Source organism: Ranitomeya imitator, chromosome 9 (assembly GCF_032444005.1).
Source record: "Ranitomeya imitator isolate aRanImi1 chromosome 9, aRanImi1.pri, whole genome shotgun sequence".
Taxonomy (NCBI): domain Eukaryota; kingdom Metazoa; phylum Chordata; class Amphibia; order Anura; family Dendrobatidae; genus Ranitomeya; species Ranitomeya imitator.
The window spans coordinates 57,767,442-57,780,779 of record NC_091290.1 but is presented as its reverse complement, the minus strand read 5'-3'; the positions used below and the strand labels follow the sequence as shown (position 1 = coordinate 57,780,779).

The 13,338-nt window shown below is 45.0% G+C and overlaps 2 protein-coding genes across 4 annotated transcripts in view; one reads left to right on the top strand and one right to left on the bottom strand.

The window, feature by feature from the left end:
* Positions 1 to 13,338, bottom strand: part of TKFC (triokinase and FMN cyclase) — a 67,654-nt gene that overhangs the window by 15,845 nt on the left and 38,471 nt on the right. For 2 of the 3 annotated variants that reach the window (XM_069740465.1, XM_069740463.1), the window contains 2 exons: positions 897 to 935; positions 625 to 814 (listed from right to left, as the gene is read on the bottom strand). In XM_069740465.1, the coding sequence (XP_069596566.1) occupies positions 625 to 814; positions 897 to 902 (196 nt within the window). In that variant the 5' untranslated portion in view covers positions 903 to 935. Of the gene's footprint in view, positions 1 to 624; positions 815 to 896; positions 936 to 2,748; positions 3,072 to 13,338 lie in introns of those variants that run through there. The other variant, XM_069740464.1, reaches the window with a different exon arrangement.
* CPT1A (carnitine palmitoyltransferase 1A) overlaps positions 1 to 13,338 on the top strand; it is a 189,432-nt gene that overhangs the window by 172,474 nt on the left and 3,620 nt on the right. The gene's annotated exons all lie outside the window — the stretch shown is intronic.

The window sequence follows — 13,338 nt, the reverse complement described above, 5'->3', positions numbered from 1 at the left end:
AACCGCAGCACCACTGCTGACAGGAGAGCTATGAGCTCTGCAAGGGTGACTAGTCGGCCCGGTGCAGGGTAAAGGAGGGCGCATTTACCATCTTGGAAGGAGCTAAGCTTTAAGGAAATCTGTCACCAGGATTTTTGTTCCCCCATGTAAGAACAACATGGTGTAGGGGCAGAGACCCTGATTCCAGCAATGTGTCACTTACTGGGCTGCCTGCAGTCATTTTCACACAATTTCTGTTTATCTGCAATTCTCTGAATGCTCAGCTCTGCCTCTGCCCATACCACTGAATAGAAGCTTTCTGCCTATGCAGTGTACACAGAAATCTGCCATTCATTGGTGAGGATGGGGTTATACAGAGCTTATGAATATTCTGGACTACTTGATAACAGGTTTACTAGTCCTCCAGCTAATTTCCTGCGATTATAAGTTATTTTATCAAAACTACTGCAAGCAGCCCAGTAAGTGACACATCGCTGGACTCAGTATCTCTGCCCCTACATTATGCTGCTCTCAGATGGGGTGGAAAATCCTGGCGATAGATTCTGGTTAATGAGGAGGATGATTGTTGAGCATATGATACAGGGGAGAAGCCGCCATCATACACAACATATATTACTGCGCTACCTGCGTGTGCGGGTTCATGTCCTGAGCCGCCTCCGGACAACAGCGCTACACGGCCCTTTACACGATGAAGGTCAGAGCGTAGCACTACACGGTGACCCTGAAGTACCCGCAGCCCCGGACAGCAAGATGCCAGGCCATGGAGGACGTCATCGACACAACCAGGGATGGAGTTCAGGAGCTTCTTACTGACCTAGGGGAGAACAGGACGGCACAGGAGTGATGGATCTACACTGGCGGAAATGGGCGAGAGCGGGCGCAAATAAGTCACATACCTCCATATTACAGTCACCCGCAGACAGCAAGGATGTATCCTGTGCAAGAAATATAGCATCAATACACAGTAGAGTATCAATACTGGAGCGTATCGGTGCAGGATAAGCAGTGACTGGAGAGTATCGGTGCAGGATAAGCAGTGACTGGAGAGTATCGGTGCAGGATAAACAGTGACTGGAGAGTATCGGTGCAGGATGAGCAGTGACTGGAGAGTATCGGTGCAGGATGAGAAGTGACTGGAGCGTATCGGTGCAGGATGGGCAGTGACTGGAGAGTATCGGTGCAGGAAGGGCAGTGACTGGAGAGTATCGGTGCAGGATAAGCAGTGACTGGAGAGTATCGGTGCAGGATAAGCAGTGACTGGAGAGTATCGGTGCAGGATAAACAGTGACTGGAGAGTATCGGTGCAGGATGAGCAGTGACTGGAGAGTATCGGTGCAGGATGGACAGTGACTGGAGAGTATCGGTGCAGGAAGGGCAGTGACTGGAGAGTATCGGTGCAGGATGGGCAGTGACTGCAGAGTATCGGTGCAGGATGGGCAGTGACTGGAGTGTATTGGTGCAGGATGGGCAGTGACTGCAGAGTATCGGTGCAGGATGGGCAGTGACTGCAGAGTATCGGTGCAGGATGGGCAGTGACTGGAGAGTATCGGTGCAGGATTAACTGTGACTGGAGAGTATCGGCGCAAGATAAGCAGTGACTGGAGAGAATCGGTGCAGGATGGGCAGTGACTGGAGAGTATCGGTGCAGGATGGGCAGTGACTGGAGAGTATCGGTGCAGGATGGGCAGTGACTGCAGAGTATCGGTGCAGGATGGGCAGTGACTGGAGAGTATCGGTGCAGGATGGGCAGTGACTGGAGAGTATCGGTGCAGGATGGGCAGTGACTGGAGAGTATCGGTGCAGGATGGGCAGTGACTGGAGAATATTGGTGCAGGATTAACTGTGACTGGAGAGTATCGGAGCAGGATGAGCAGTGACTGGAGAGTATCAGTGGAGGATGGGCAGTGACTGGAGAGTATCGGCGCAGGATAAGCAGTGACTGGAGAGTATCGGCGCAGGATAAGCAGTGACTGGAGAGTATCGGTGCAGGATGGGCAGTGACTGGAGAGTATCGGTGCAGGATGGGCAGTGACTGGAGAGTATCGGTGCAGGATGGGCAGTGACTGGAGAGTATCAGTGCAGGATGGGCAGTGACTGGAGAGTATCGGCGCAGGATAAGCAGTGACTGGAGAGTATCGGCGCAGGATAAGCAGTGACTGGAGAGTATCGGTGCAGGATGGGCAGTGACTGGAGAGTATCGGTGCAGGATGGGCAGTGACTGGAGAGTATCGGTGCAGGATGGGCAGTGACTGGAGAGTATCGGTGCAGGATGGGCAGTGACTGGAGAGAATCGGTGCAGGATAAGCAGTGACTGGAGAGCATAGGTGCAGGATGGGCAGTGACTGGAGAGTATCTATGCAGGATGAGAAATAACTGCAGAGTATTGGTGCAGGATGAGCAGTGACTGGAGAGTATCTATGCAGGATGAGCAGTGACTGGAGAGCATCGGTGCAGGATGGGCAGTGACTGGAGAATATTGGTGCAGGATGAGCAGTGACTGGAGAGCATCGGTGCAGGATGGGCAGTGACTGGAGAGCATCGGTGCAAGATGGGCAGTGACTGGAGAGTATCGGTGCAGGATGGGCAGTGACTGGAGAGTATCGGTGCAGGATGAGCAGTGACTGGAGAGAATCAGAGCAGGATGGGCAGTGACTGGAGAATATCTGTATTTCAGGGAATGATATGCAGTTAATGATGCACAATGACAAGACAGAAGACAACATGAAAGCAATAAAAGAGAAAACTTACAGCTCGCTGATCTCCTGCGCTCACATCCAGCACCGGGACATCTATAAAGCCAATGTCCGGGAACTTTACACTTAGATCAGAGTATACCAGTGGTCATGTGACCATGTGGGTGCCAAGAGTTGTGCAAATCACCCAGGTGCATTCTGGGTAGTCTCTAACTTGCTTGTATCGGCAGGAGACGTTAGGTGTTACAGAACCAGTAGCAGAGCTGGGGCCATAATCATGGCTGTTCTGCCACTGCCACAGAAGTAAGGGACGGCCGCAGTCTCCATCCACTGGCAATAATCATTAATCCGGCTCATGTACAAGTTCCATTTTATCCACTATAATTAATAGCAAGTGATTATGATTACAATCAACCTCGATTTGCAAAGATCAGTCACAAAGTGAATGTAAAAACAAAGCAAAAGCCGTCATTACCGTCATCATCTGTATTTTACAGTTGTGGACAAAAGTTTTGAGCCGGACACAAATTTTGGTTTTCACGTAGTTTAGTGCTTCATTGTTTTCAGAGCTTAAAGGCAGCCTGCCATGTGAAACAACGCCATCAGCCTGTAGGTTAACCCCTTCATGACCCGGGGTATTTTCATTTTTTCGCTCCCCTCCTTCCCAGAGCCATAATTTTTTTATTTTTCCATCCATTTGGCCATGTGAGGGCTTATTTTTTGCGGGACAAGTTTTACTTTTGAACAACATCATTGGTTTTACCATGTCGTGTACTAGTAAACGGGAAAAAAATTTCAAGTGTGGGGAAATTGCAAAAAAAGTGCAATCCCGAAATGGTTTTTTTTTGTTTGGCTTTTTTGCTAGGTTCACTAAATACTAAAACTGACCTGACATTATGATTCCCCAGGTCAGTACGAGTTCATGGACACCAAACATCTCTAGGCTATTTGTTATCTAAATGGTAAAAAAAATCCAAACTTTGCAAAAAAAATAAAAAAAATCGCGCCATTTTTCTATACCCGTAGCGTCTCCATTTTTCATGATCTGGGGTCAGGTGAGGGCTTATTTTTTGCGTGCCGAGCTGACGTTTTTAATGATACCATTTTGGTGCAGATATGTTCTTTTGATCGCCCGTTATTTCATTTTAATACAATGTCACGGCAACCAAAAAAACGTAATTCTGGCATTTCAAATTTTTTTCTCGCTACGCCGTTTAGCGATCAGGTTAATGCTTTTTTTATTGATAGATCGGGTGATTCTGAACGCGGCGATACCAAATATGTGTGTATTTGATTTTTTTAATTGTTTTATTTTGAATGGGGCAGAAAGGGTGGTAATTTAAACTTTTATATTTTTTTTCATATTTTTTTAAACATTTTTTTTTTTTACTTTTGCTATGCTTCAATAGTCTCCATGAGAGGCTAGAAGCTGGCATGTCCCTGCTGTTATGCGAGCGCCACGCTCCATGTTCAAAGCAGGGGATCTGACCTCGGACGTACTATCCCGTCCGAGGTCAGAAAGAGGTTAATAGTGTCCTGAGAGCCCTGCTGCTGGGAGGAATAGAGGCTCACTTGTTCAGTCATAGGGGAGGTGTCGGCACGGTCTCAGTCACCACCTGTTTATATAGAGCAGCATCTGTAACTGCGCCCACGGCAGCCGGCCATAATGCTGAGCTGGCTGTCAGTCAGTGCTGAGGGCCAAGTTACAGCTGTCGCTCTATACACCGAGGGGTGAACGAAGCCGTATAAACACCATGTGGAGGAGAAAACAGCCACTGTACGATTAACCTAACAGAAAGATCAACCTCAAGAAAGGATAGGGAGACATATTAGTAATATAAATATAAAAAAATATATTTCTTTAATAAACCTTACAACACTACATGTTTATAATCAGTGAGAAATCTGTTAAAACATCTATTGAAACCAGAGATCACCCAGCAAAAGAACCGGTCCCGATATGGAATATTTTACTCAAGCAAAAAAGGTTTTCCTTTTGAAGGTAATTACTGGCCCCAAAGCCGAGCGTCCATTAACTGTATCCATCAGCTATAAGGAGCGCGGACAGTCCGGTATTACACTACCGTGGGGGCATGGTAGTTAGTGAAGGATCCTTGCCGTGATAGATAAGAAGCATGGCAGACTGAACGAAACATTCTGAATGGATCAACAAAAAACCTCTCGCACAGATGGATCGTCCAATTGGATACCATGATACCGAATGGCCTCAATGAATCTCTAAGTTTTGCCCATTTTTTGTAGTTCTCCTAATATTTGGCCTCAGGTTTGGTCTCCTGTTCCCATAATGCCCCCATGTCTATTTACCCCCGGTGGATGTGTTAGTGTTTTTTTAAATATTTATTTTAATATTACATATTTTTTCCATTTAGCGTTCGTGACTTTGCTGATCTATAGTGCCTTCGCATATTTCTCTATTGGGCCCCTGCTACGGACCGAAAATTGCCTTGGACGTTTACCATAATATGTGGGAGTATTACAGCCATCTCAGCGACGTTGGATGATCTGAACACCCATTATTTATAAATGATTTTTGTGATGTTATATATAGTTATGCTTCTTGTTGCTACACAGCGCTCTTGCCATCTAGGTCATTGCCTCTTTCACATGCTGCGATGGCTGTGCGCATCGCACTGCGACCCGCTGCTTTCTGTCTGCGGGTGGACGTCTCTATGGTGTGCACTGCTTTATGGGATCACCCCCAGCGCGTGCGCACTTTCCATGACGCCCTGCCCGCAGTTCAGGACCTGACGGCCGCAGTGCGCATGCGCCGACTCTAGCCGTCCTGATTGGCCGTTTTTGGCCATGTGATTAGGTTCATAGGGTTATTTGAAGGTCCTACAGGGACCCTAGACACTCCCTTGAGAAAGCGGCCCTAAGTCGCCGCAAAACGCGCGTCGATCCTCCATCTACCCCCTTCCTTGTTCCCACTCATCCGTTGGTAAGCACTGCACTTTCTGATATGCACTATTGCACTTTTTGATCTTAGATAGACGGGTGTTACTATACTCCCGGTTTTTATGCATGTTGCTTCCTGTATGCCCACGTTATTATGCACTGTCTTATGGTCTTTGGACCTTCATATTCATTTTTCCAGGGATCAAAAGTGTATTTTGTGGGGTGGTGATAGGTGTGGATGGGGTTTATAGCAATCTACATTGTTGATGTTGCTTTATATATTGTTGTAACATTTTACCGTTTCTATGAAATAATAAATGACATGATATTTTTACTAGATAAAATCAGTTTGCTCCTTTTGTCCTCCTATCCTTATCATGTACTGGCTTATACAGGGGGACACGTCTGGCACTGCACGATCTGAGTCCCTGGCAGCGTGTGTTACTGATGGTAGCCTTTGTTATAGTGGTCCCAGCTCTATGCAGGTCATTCACTACGTCACCCATGTGGTTCTGGGATTTTTGATCACCGTTCGTGTGATCATTTTGACCCCACGGGGTGAGATCTTGCGTGGAGCCTCAGATCAAGGGAGATTATCAGTGGTCTTGTATGTCTTCCATTTTCTTATTATTGCTTCGACAGTTAATTTCATCACACAAAGCTGCTTGCTATTGCAGATTCAGTCTTCCCAGCCTGGTGCAGGGCTACAATTTTGTTTCTGGTTTTCTTCGATAGCTGGAGTTTGGAGTGTGACTGTTTGAGGTTGTGGACAGGTGTCTTTTATACTGATAACAAGTTCAAGCCGGTGCAATTACTACAGGTAATGAGTGGAGGACAGAGGAGCCTCTTAAAGAAGAAGTTACCGGTCTGTGAGAGTCAGAAATCTTGCATGTTTTTAGGTGACCAAATACTTATTTTCCACCACAATTTGCAAAATAAATCTTGCCAAATCAGACAAGGTGATTTTCTGGATTTGTTTTCTCATTTTGACTCTCATAGTTGTGGTCTACCTATGATGTCAATTACAGGCCCCTCTCTCATCTTTTTAAGTGGGAGAACATGCACAATTGGTGGCTGACCAAATACTTTTTTCCCCACTGTATCTTCAGTGTGGTCCCATGAAAAGATATAATACAATATTAACAAAAATGTTAGGGGTGTACTCACTTGTGATATACTGTAATTATTAAGTTATATACACAGTGTATGCATGTTTTCTACAATTTTGCAATGCATTGATGTCAGAGATCGAGCGTTCTTTCAATTTATTTCTATGATTACTTTGAAAACGTCAATTTTCAGAGTTGCCATAAAAATGAATGGAGCAAGCTGTGCATGTGACGCAAGTCTATCAGACATTGATGGATCAAAAACTTTTTCTTTTTTTAAATCTAATTAAAGGTAATCTGTTTTATGTGGAGGATCTCAGATAATGGGAACAAAGGCATAAAGAAAAGGAAAGGACAAAACAGAAAAGAAGACAAGGTGGTAAAAAAAGATGACAGGGAGAACTTCCTGTCAACCAGGGTGAGAAGATGGGAGAAGATCTCTGACCAAGGATGCCAGATGACAAAGATGTATTTTGCTCTATTTTCATTACCAGCTTTACTCTCCTCCATGCACATTAATACATTAACCCATAGAAGCCTGAAAGGGGGTGATAAAGATTTCCATAGTGTCATGCCGTTCTGTCTGTCTCTGGTTTTCGGCGTGACAATGCATATGTTTGCTTTAACCCTTTACTCTTTTCCCCCTAATTTGAGCTAGGATACTGTTGGCTTTTACCTGAATGGAGCCTTCTCAGTTCCCTGCTCTGCTGCGCAGTCGTACATGGGCATTTAGGTATTTACCCTGCTGCATACCTTCCTCATGTGCGGTCCCTGGTTGCTGCTGTGAAGCTGTCCGCGGGTTGTGGTCATTTGCGGCTGGTGCATGACTTTCCACATGGCTCAGTGCATGCAGTTTCAGTCAGGTGCCCTGAGCCTCAGATCCTGCACTGTGTGCTATAATGGTTTCTGTGTGTGCTTAGGGCGTGCGCGGCCACACCTCCCCTGCTTTTATCAGGGTTAGGGTGTGTACTTTAAATGCTGTCCCCAGCCAATTGCTGAGGGGCAGCTCATATATAAAGCTCCCCTGCCCTATGGGCGGGGCCTGAGCTACACTCACAATGCTCTGTCTTTGGCATGAGAACCTGACTCTGGAAGCCCTTGATTTGTCCTACTGTGAACCCTGACTTGTCCTGTGTCTGTTATCTCCCCCCTGCCTGCCCTTTCCCAGTGTCTCTTTGTTTGTCTGTATATCTGCTTGACTCCCTGGTTCTGATCTCTTAGCTTGGCTTTTTGACTCCGTTTCTGTTTGTCCCTATTGTACCGTATTTTGCCCGTCCTGGTTTACTGATCCCTTGCTATGTCCTGACTATTCATTCTGTCTAAATCCTTTTGTACGGTTGTGCTCTGACTTGGTTTTCCTGACCTCGCTCTCGCCACTAGGTGGCGTCTGTTCAGTTGCTCTGTGTGTGCAGTCTGGCTTCCCTACCAGGTTCCCCCTGGTGGAGGTTGTGCTGTACTGCACTGCAGCTGCATGACACATAGTTTGGGAATAATTTGTTGCGTTGCAAGTATAAAAGTACCGGGGAGCATGGAACATCAGGAATCATTTGGAGGTTAGTCAGGAGATCTAGTACCATAATAGACATATACGAGATCAGGTCCACCAGACATATAAAACTGAATCTGGAGCTGAAGCCCACCATCAACACAAGTACGAGAATGACTCGAACATTTAATGTAATTTAGCAGGGATCTTGGACCATTGTGAGAGGATCTTAAAGTTGAGTCCCTTTGTGTGTCCAACATTTCTTGGACCTTTCTTCATGGGTCCCGATATCAGTCCACTTTTGAAATGTGTTGCCTGTTATCAATATAATATTTTCGTTTGTATCCATGGCCAATACTTATCCATCTTCCACCATCCTTTGCACCCAATTACCTCATTTTGCAACTTTTATCTTACGGAAAGGTCGCTTCTTGGCCGTGGATTCTGATGAGAAAGTTCAGCTCAGAAAGGATCTAATATGCTTCATTAGAGTTGTGCCTAAACCCTACAACAACTCCTAAAGGTGAACACTTGTCTAAAGTTTCTGTGCAACCTTATTATTGTGAGATATACTAACTTAGAGGAGCACCATTGTTCTTTTTTTATTTGTAGCAATAGATGGGTCTGTCGGCATTAGGCTCAAAGTTTGAGTTTTCTGTGGGATTCAAGGGCTTGGCCTGGGAACACTTAATCTGTCACTGTCAATCGCTCTCTACTTGGAGTCCATAAAAATGTCACACATGGAAGTCCTTGTAATTAAGTAGTAAAACCCAACTCAACAGGTGGATTCTTTCAGATGAGGTAGTAGAAGTTGGGCACAGGACCTGGTGATAGGTGGTACTTCATCTGTAGTGTCAAGTAGGCAAAAACATAGGGTGAACAGATCATTCAGATAGCAGGAGCAACTTCTGGTAAGACACTGATGTCAAGGGCCCGCAGAGTGGGGGACACATAGTTTCACAGGAGCATTAGAATATTATTCTATATTTAAGAATTGTAGCTATAATTTGGCTGTATTTGTGCTCCCTTTCCTTTTCGGTTTTCCCCCTTATTCTTTCCCGTCATGGTACTTATCAGTTGAGAGTCAATGTTTTCTCAGCTGTGGTCCTCCACGACCAAGTTTTGGAAGATTCTGTTAATTGCACAGGAAGATGCATCTTTACCCTGATTGGTGAACTATTGGTAACGGTGAGAATATTTCTGCATAACAGGCCCAGTTTCGCCAATGTCCGGGGTGGTCCGTGCACAGCAAGTCACCAGCAACCTGCTGGCCCACCCTATTTTGTTGCAATGCCCATTATTTAGCTAAGGCTGGGAGGACTTGGTCCATTTTTGATCGTTACAGTTGATTATTTATTTGATTACTGACTGATGAATTTATTCTAGGATGTTTAATATTTATTGACTTATTAATTTATGTTTTAAGCAACCTTTAATAAACATTGTGAGCCTTTTCTTTATCCCAAATAACCTTGTCTAGTCTTTTTTATTAATATGTTAAAGGGAATCTGTCACCAGGTTTTTGTTACCTAATCTGATAGCTGCATGATGTAAAGACAGAGACCCTGATTCCAGTGATGTGTCACTTACTGAGCTGATTGCTATAGTTTTGATTAAAACAATCATTCTTTTATCACTAGAGGACTAGTAAAACTGCTGCCAGGTAGTCCTCCGTATTCATGAGCTCTATATAACCACACACCACCACTGATTGGCAGCTTTCTGCTTATGCACAGTGTACACAGAAATTAAATTGATTGTATTTTTGTTCGGCCTTGTGCTTGGGTGGGTGCAACTTAAATAAAGACCCGAGTGCCGGCCAAAAATGCGCAGTTAGAATATTGTCAACAAGAGAGAAACCAAGGATCAGGGCATCCAAATAAATATTAGGATAGCTTTATTGCGAACGCTATCGAGAAAAAAGCAGAACAAATCCACAGACTACAAAAACCTATAAACACATCAACGTGCGTAAAATGACCAATCCATGTCCCAAGTCATGGACAGAAAGGACAACCGACCCCATACTGACAATAAGAGCAGGAGGGCCCAGGAAAAATGCAATAATAGGAACAAATACTCAATAAGTGCAAAAGGCTCTGATATCAATGCAATAAAGGATGGAAAGAGAATTAGTAAAGCACTGCAGAAAATGGCCGGCAATACAGTGCCCTGAAAAAGTATTCATACCCCATGAACTTTTACACATATATTCACGTTACATCAACAAACTGAAATGTTTTTTATTGGGAATTGATGTGATACCAACACAAGGTAACAAGTGTTTGTGAAGTGTAAAGGAAATGACACACAGGTTCCTAAATATTTAAAAAATATAATCTCTAGTAATCGCGATAGAGGAGAAATAATATTATAATGTGAAAGATAAAAGGAATCATTTATTAAATATATGGAAACCCTAGAATTACATTAGTAATGGGAAGAGCTGGGATTTTATAGTATGTTGTGTGTTTTATGTATTCTTGGCATATGATCACATCTCTGTGCCTGTGGATAAAAAGAATGTAGTCTGAAATTTAAAAACAGCACTAGAAGCCGCCATGAAGTTCTGTGCCGTTCCTCTGGACCCTAAACTGTCACCCATGATGCCCACATTTCAGTGTATAGGGCAGAGCAGGGCAGGAGCCGCTGCCTGGCAGGAGCCACCTGAGGGTTCCGTGACCTCTGACCTCTGGTCACCTGCACACGACCAACTACCGTTTACTTTCAACTGTCGGCTGAAGTGATTGGACCGAGGTCTGCAGGCGGGAAGAGATTACTGAGAATGGCGCCTACTGGACGAGGAGAAGAGAGCGAGGAGAGGAGGAAGAGAGAGGAGAGGAGGAAGAGAGAGGAGAAGAGGAAGAGAGAAGAGCAGAGTGATACCATTGCTGGATTCAGGAAGAAGAGGAGAGAGGAGAAGAGAGTGGAGAAGAGGAAGAGAGGAGAGGTGAGTATTACCACTGCTGGATTCAGGAAGAAGAGGAGAGAGGATAAGAGAGAGGATAAGAGAGAGGAGAAGAGGAAGAGAGAAGAGGAGAGTATTACCACTGCTGGATTCAGGAAGAAGAGGAGAGAGGTGGAAAACAATGGATTGGAGGAAGGAGAACCAACACCTGGATGCAGCAGAGACACCGGAACATCCAGCCCTTACGCCAGGCTTGACATGACCAACTTTGCATTCCATAAGGTCTTGGGTAGAGGCAGCTTTGGCAAAGTAAGTTTCATATTTTTTTCTTTCTCAATCTATATTTGTCATTGTCCATCTGTTATTTTCTGTAGAGAGATATTCATTGACATCTTCTTCTATGGCACTTTACATTATACCACAATTGTGATCCGAGTGAACTAAAAATTCAAGCCATAGATCACGTAGACTTGGGCTTTAGGGGGGGTAACCTTGGCAAAATGTTGGCGCAAAAAGAGCCGATGGATCTATTTATTGAGAACCATGGTCCCCCAAGGCCTTAATGAAACCACAGGCTTTTCTGCATTTCTATAACACAGGGGAACAATTTGAAAAAAAATTTCTGTTGAGTTAGGTTTTTGAGCTGATTTATACTAAAATTGGCATGCTGATTCCAAAAATGTAGTCAGTTTTTTTCTAGCACGTCAAGTTTTTCCTCCACAACTTACCTGCCAGAGAAGCACAATTGAACTGATATCTGTAATAAGACTTGTTATCTGATTACAATTCGACTCATATAGAGCTACGTGGCAACTTGTAAGAGTAGTCACAACTTTGTCATGCCTATTTCTTATATATTTCATTTTTTGTTCATATTTGTACTATTAAAAAAAAACAAAACACTTTTTAGGTACAGTAGTTTACATAGTTTTGAGAAGACAAAAATCCTATAGTTCAAAAACTTGACGTGATAGAAAAAAAACTGAGATCATTTCTGAATTCAGCATCCAAAAGTTAATTAAGAACAGTTGTCTGACCTAACTCTTAAAAAATTGTGTTCCCCAGTTGTTTAGTATTCTCCACTGAGTAATATTTCTTATCCTAATTTTAATTGTGTGTGTTGTTGGGTGTTTTGTTTTCAATACGGTTTTCTTCTGCTTTATTAGAGACATCATATCAAGTAGTCCTACTTCTTTTCTCTTGTCCTCATAAGGATATGAATAGGTCCGGTCTCGCAGATGTATTCGCCATGGACCATTTTAATTACCGTATATACTCGAGTATAAGCCGAGATTTTCAGCCCAAATTTTTGGGCTGAAAGTGCCCCTCTCGGCTTATACTCGAGTCAAGGTGGGTGGCAGGGTCGGCGGGTGAGGGGGTGAGGGAATGAGGCATACTTACCTAGTCCCAGCGATCCTGGCGCTCCCCCTGCCGCCCCACAGTCTTCTGTGCTGCAGCGTCTTCCCCTCTTCAGCGGTCACGTGGGACCGCTCATTAAAAAAATGAATAGGCGGCTCCACCTCCCATAGGGGTGGAGCCGCGTATTCATTTCTCTAATCAGCGGTGCCGGTGACCGCTGATAGAGAAAGAGGCTGCGGCACCGAAGACCAGGCAGAGGGAGCGTCAGGATCGCTGGGACCAGGTAAGTATGTAATATTCACCTGTCCGCGTTCCAGCCGCCGGGCGTCGCTCCATCTTCCCGGCGCCTCCATCTTCCCGGCGTCTGCGCTCTGACTGTTCAGGTCAGAGGGCGCGATGACGCGTATAGTGTGCGCGGCGTCCTCTGCCTGATCAGTCAGAGCAGAGATGCCGGGAAGATGGAGGCGCCGGGACCGGACGCTGGGAGCTGCAATCAAGAGAGGTGAGTATGTGTTTTTTTTTTTTTTATTGCAGCAGCAGCAGCGGCACAGATTATGTGGATCATCTATGGGGAAATATGAACGGTGCAGAGCACTATATGGGGCACAACTATGGGGCACAATGAGCGGTGCAGAGCACTGTATATGGGGCACAGCTATGGGGCACAATGAACGGTGCAGAGCACTGTATATGGGGCACAGCTATGGGGCACAATGAACGGTGCAGAGCACTGTATATGGGGCACAGCTATGGGGCACAATGAACGGTGCAGAGCACTGTATATGGGGCACAGCTATGGGGCACAATGAACGGTGCAGAGCACTGTATATGGGGCACAGCTATGGGGCACAATGAACGGTGCAGAGT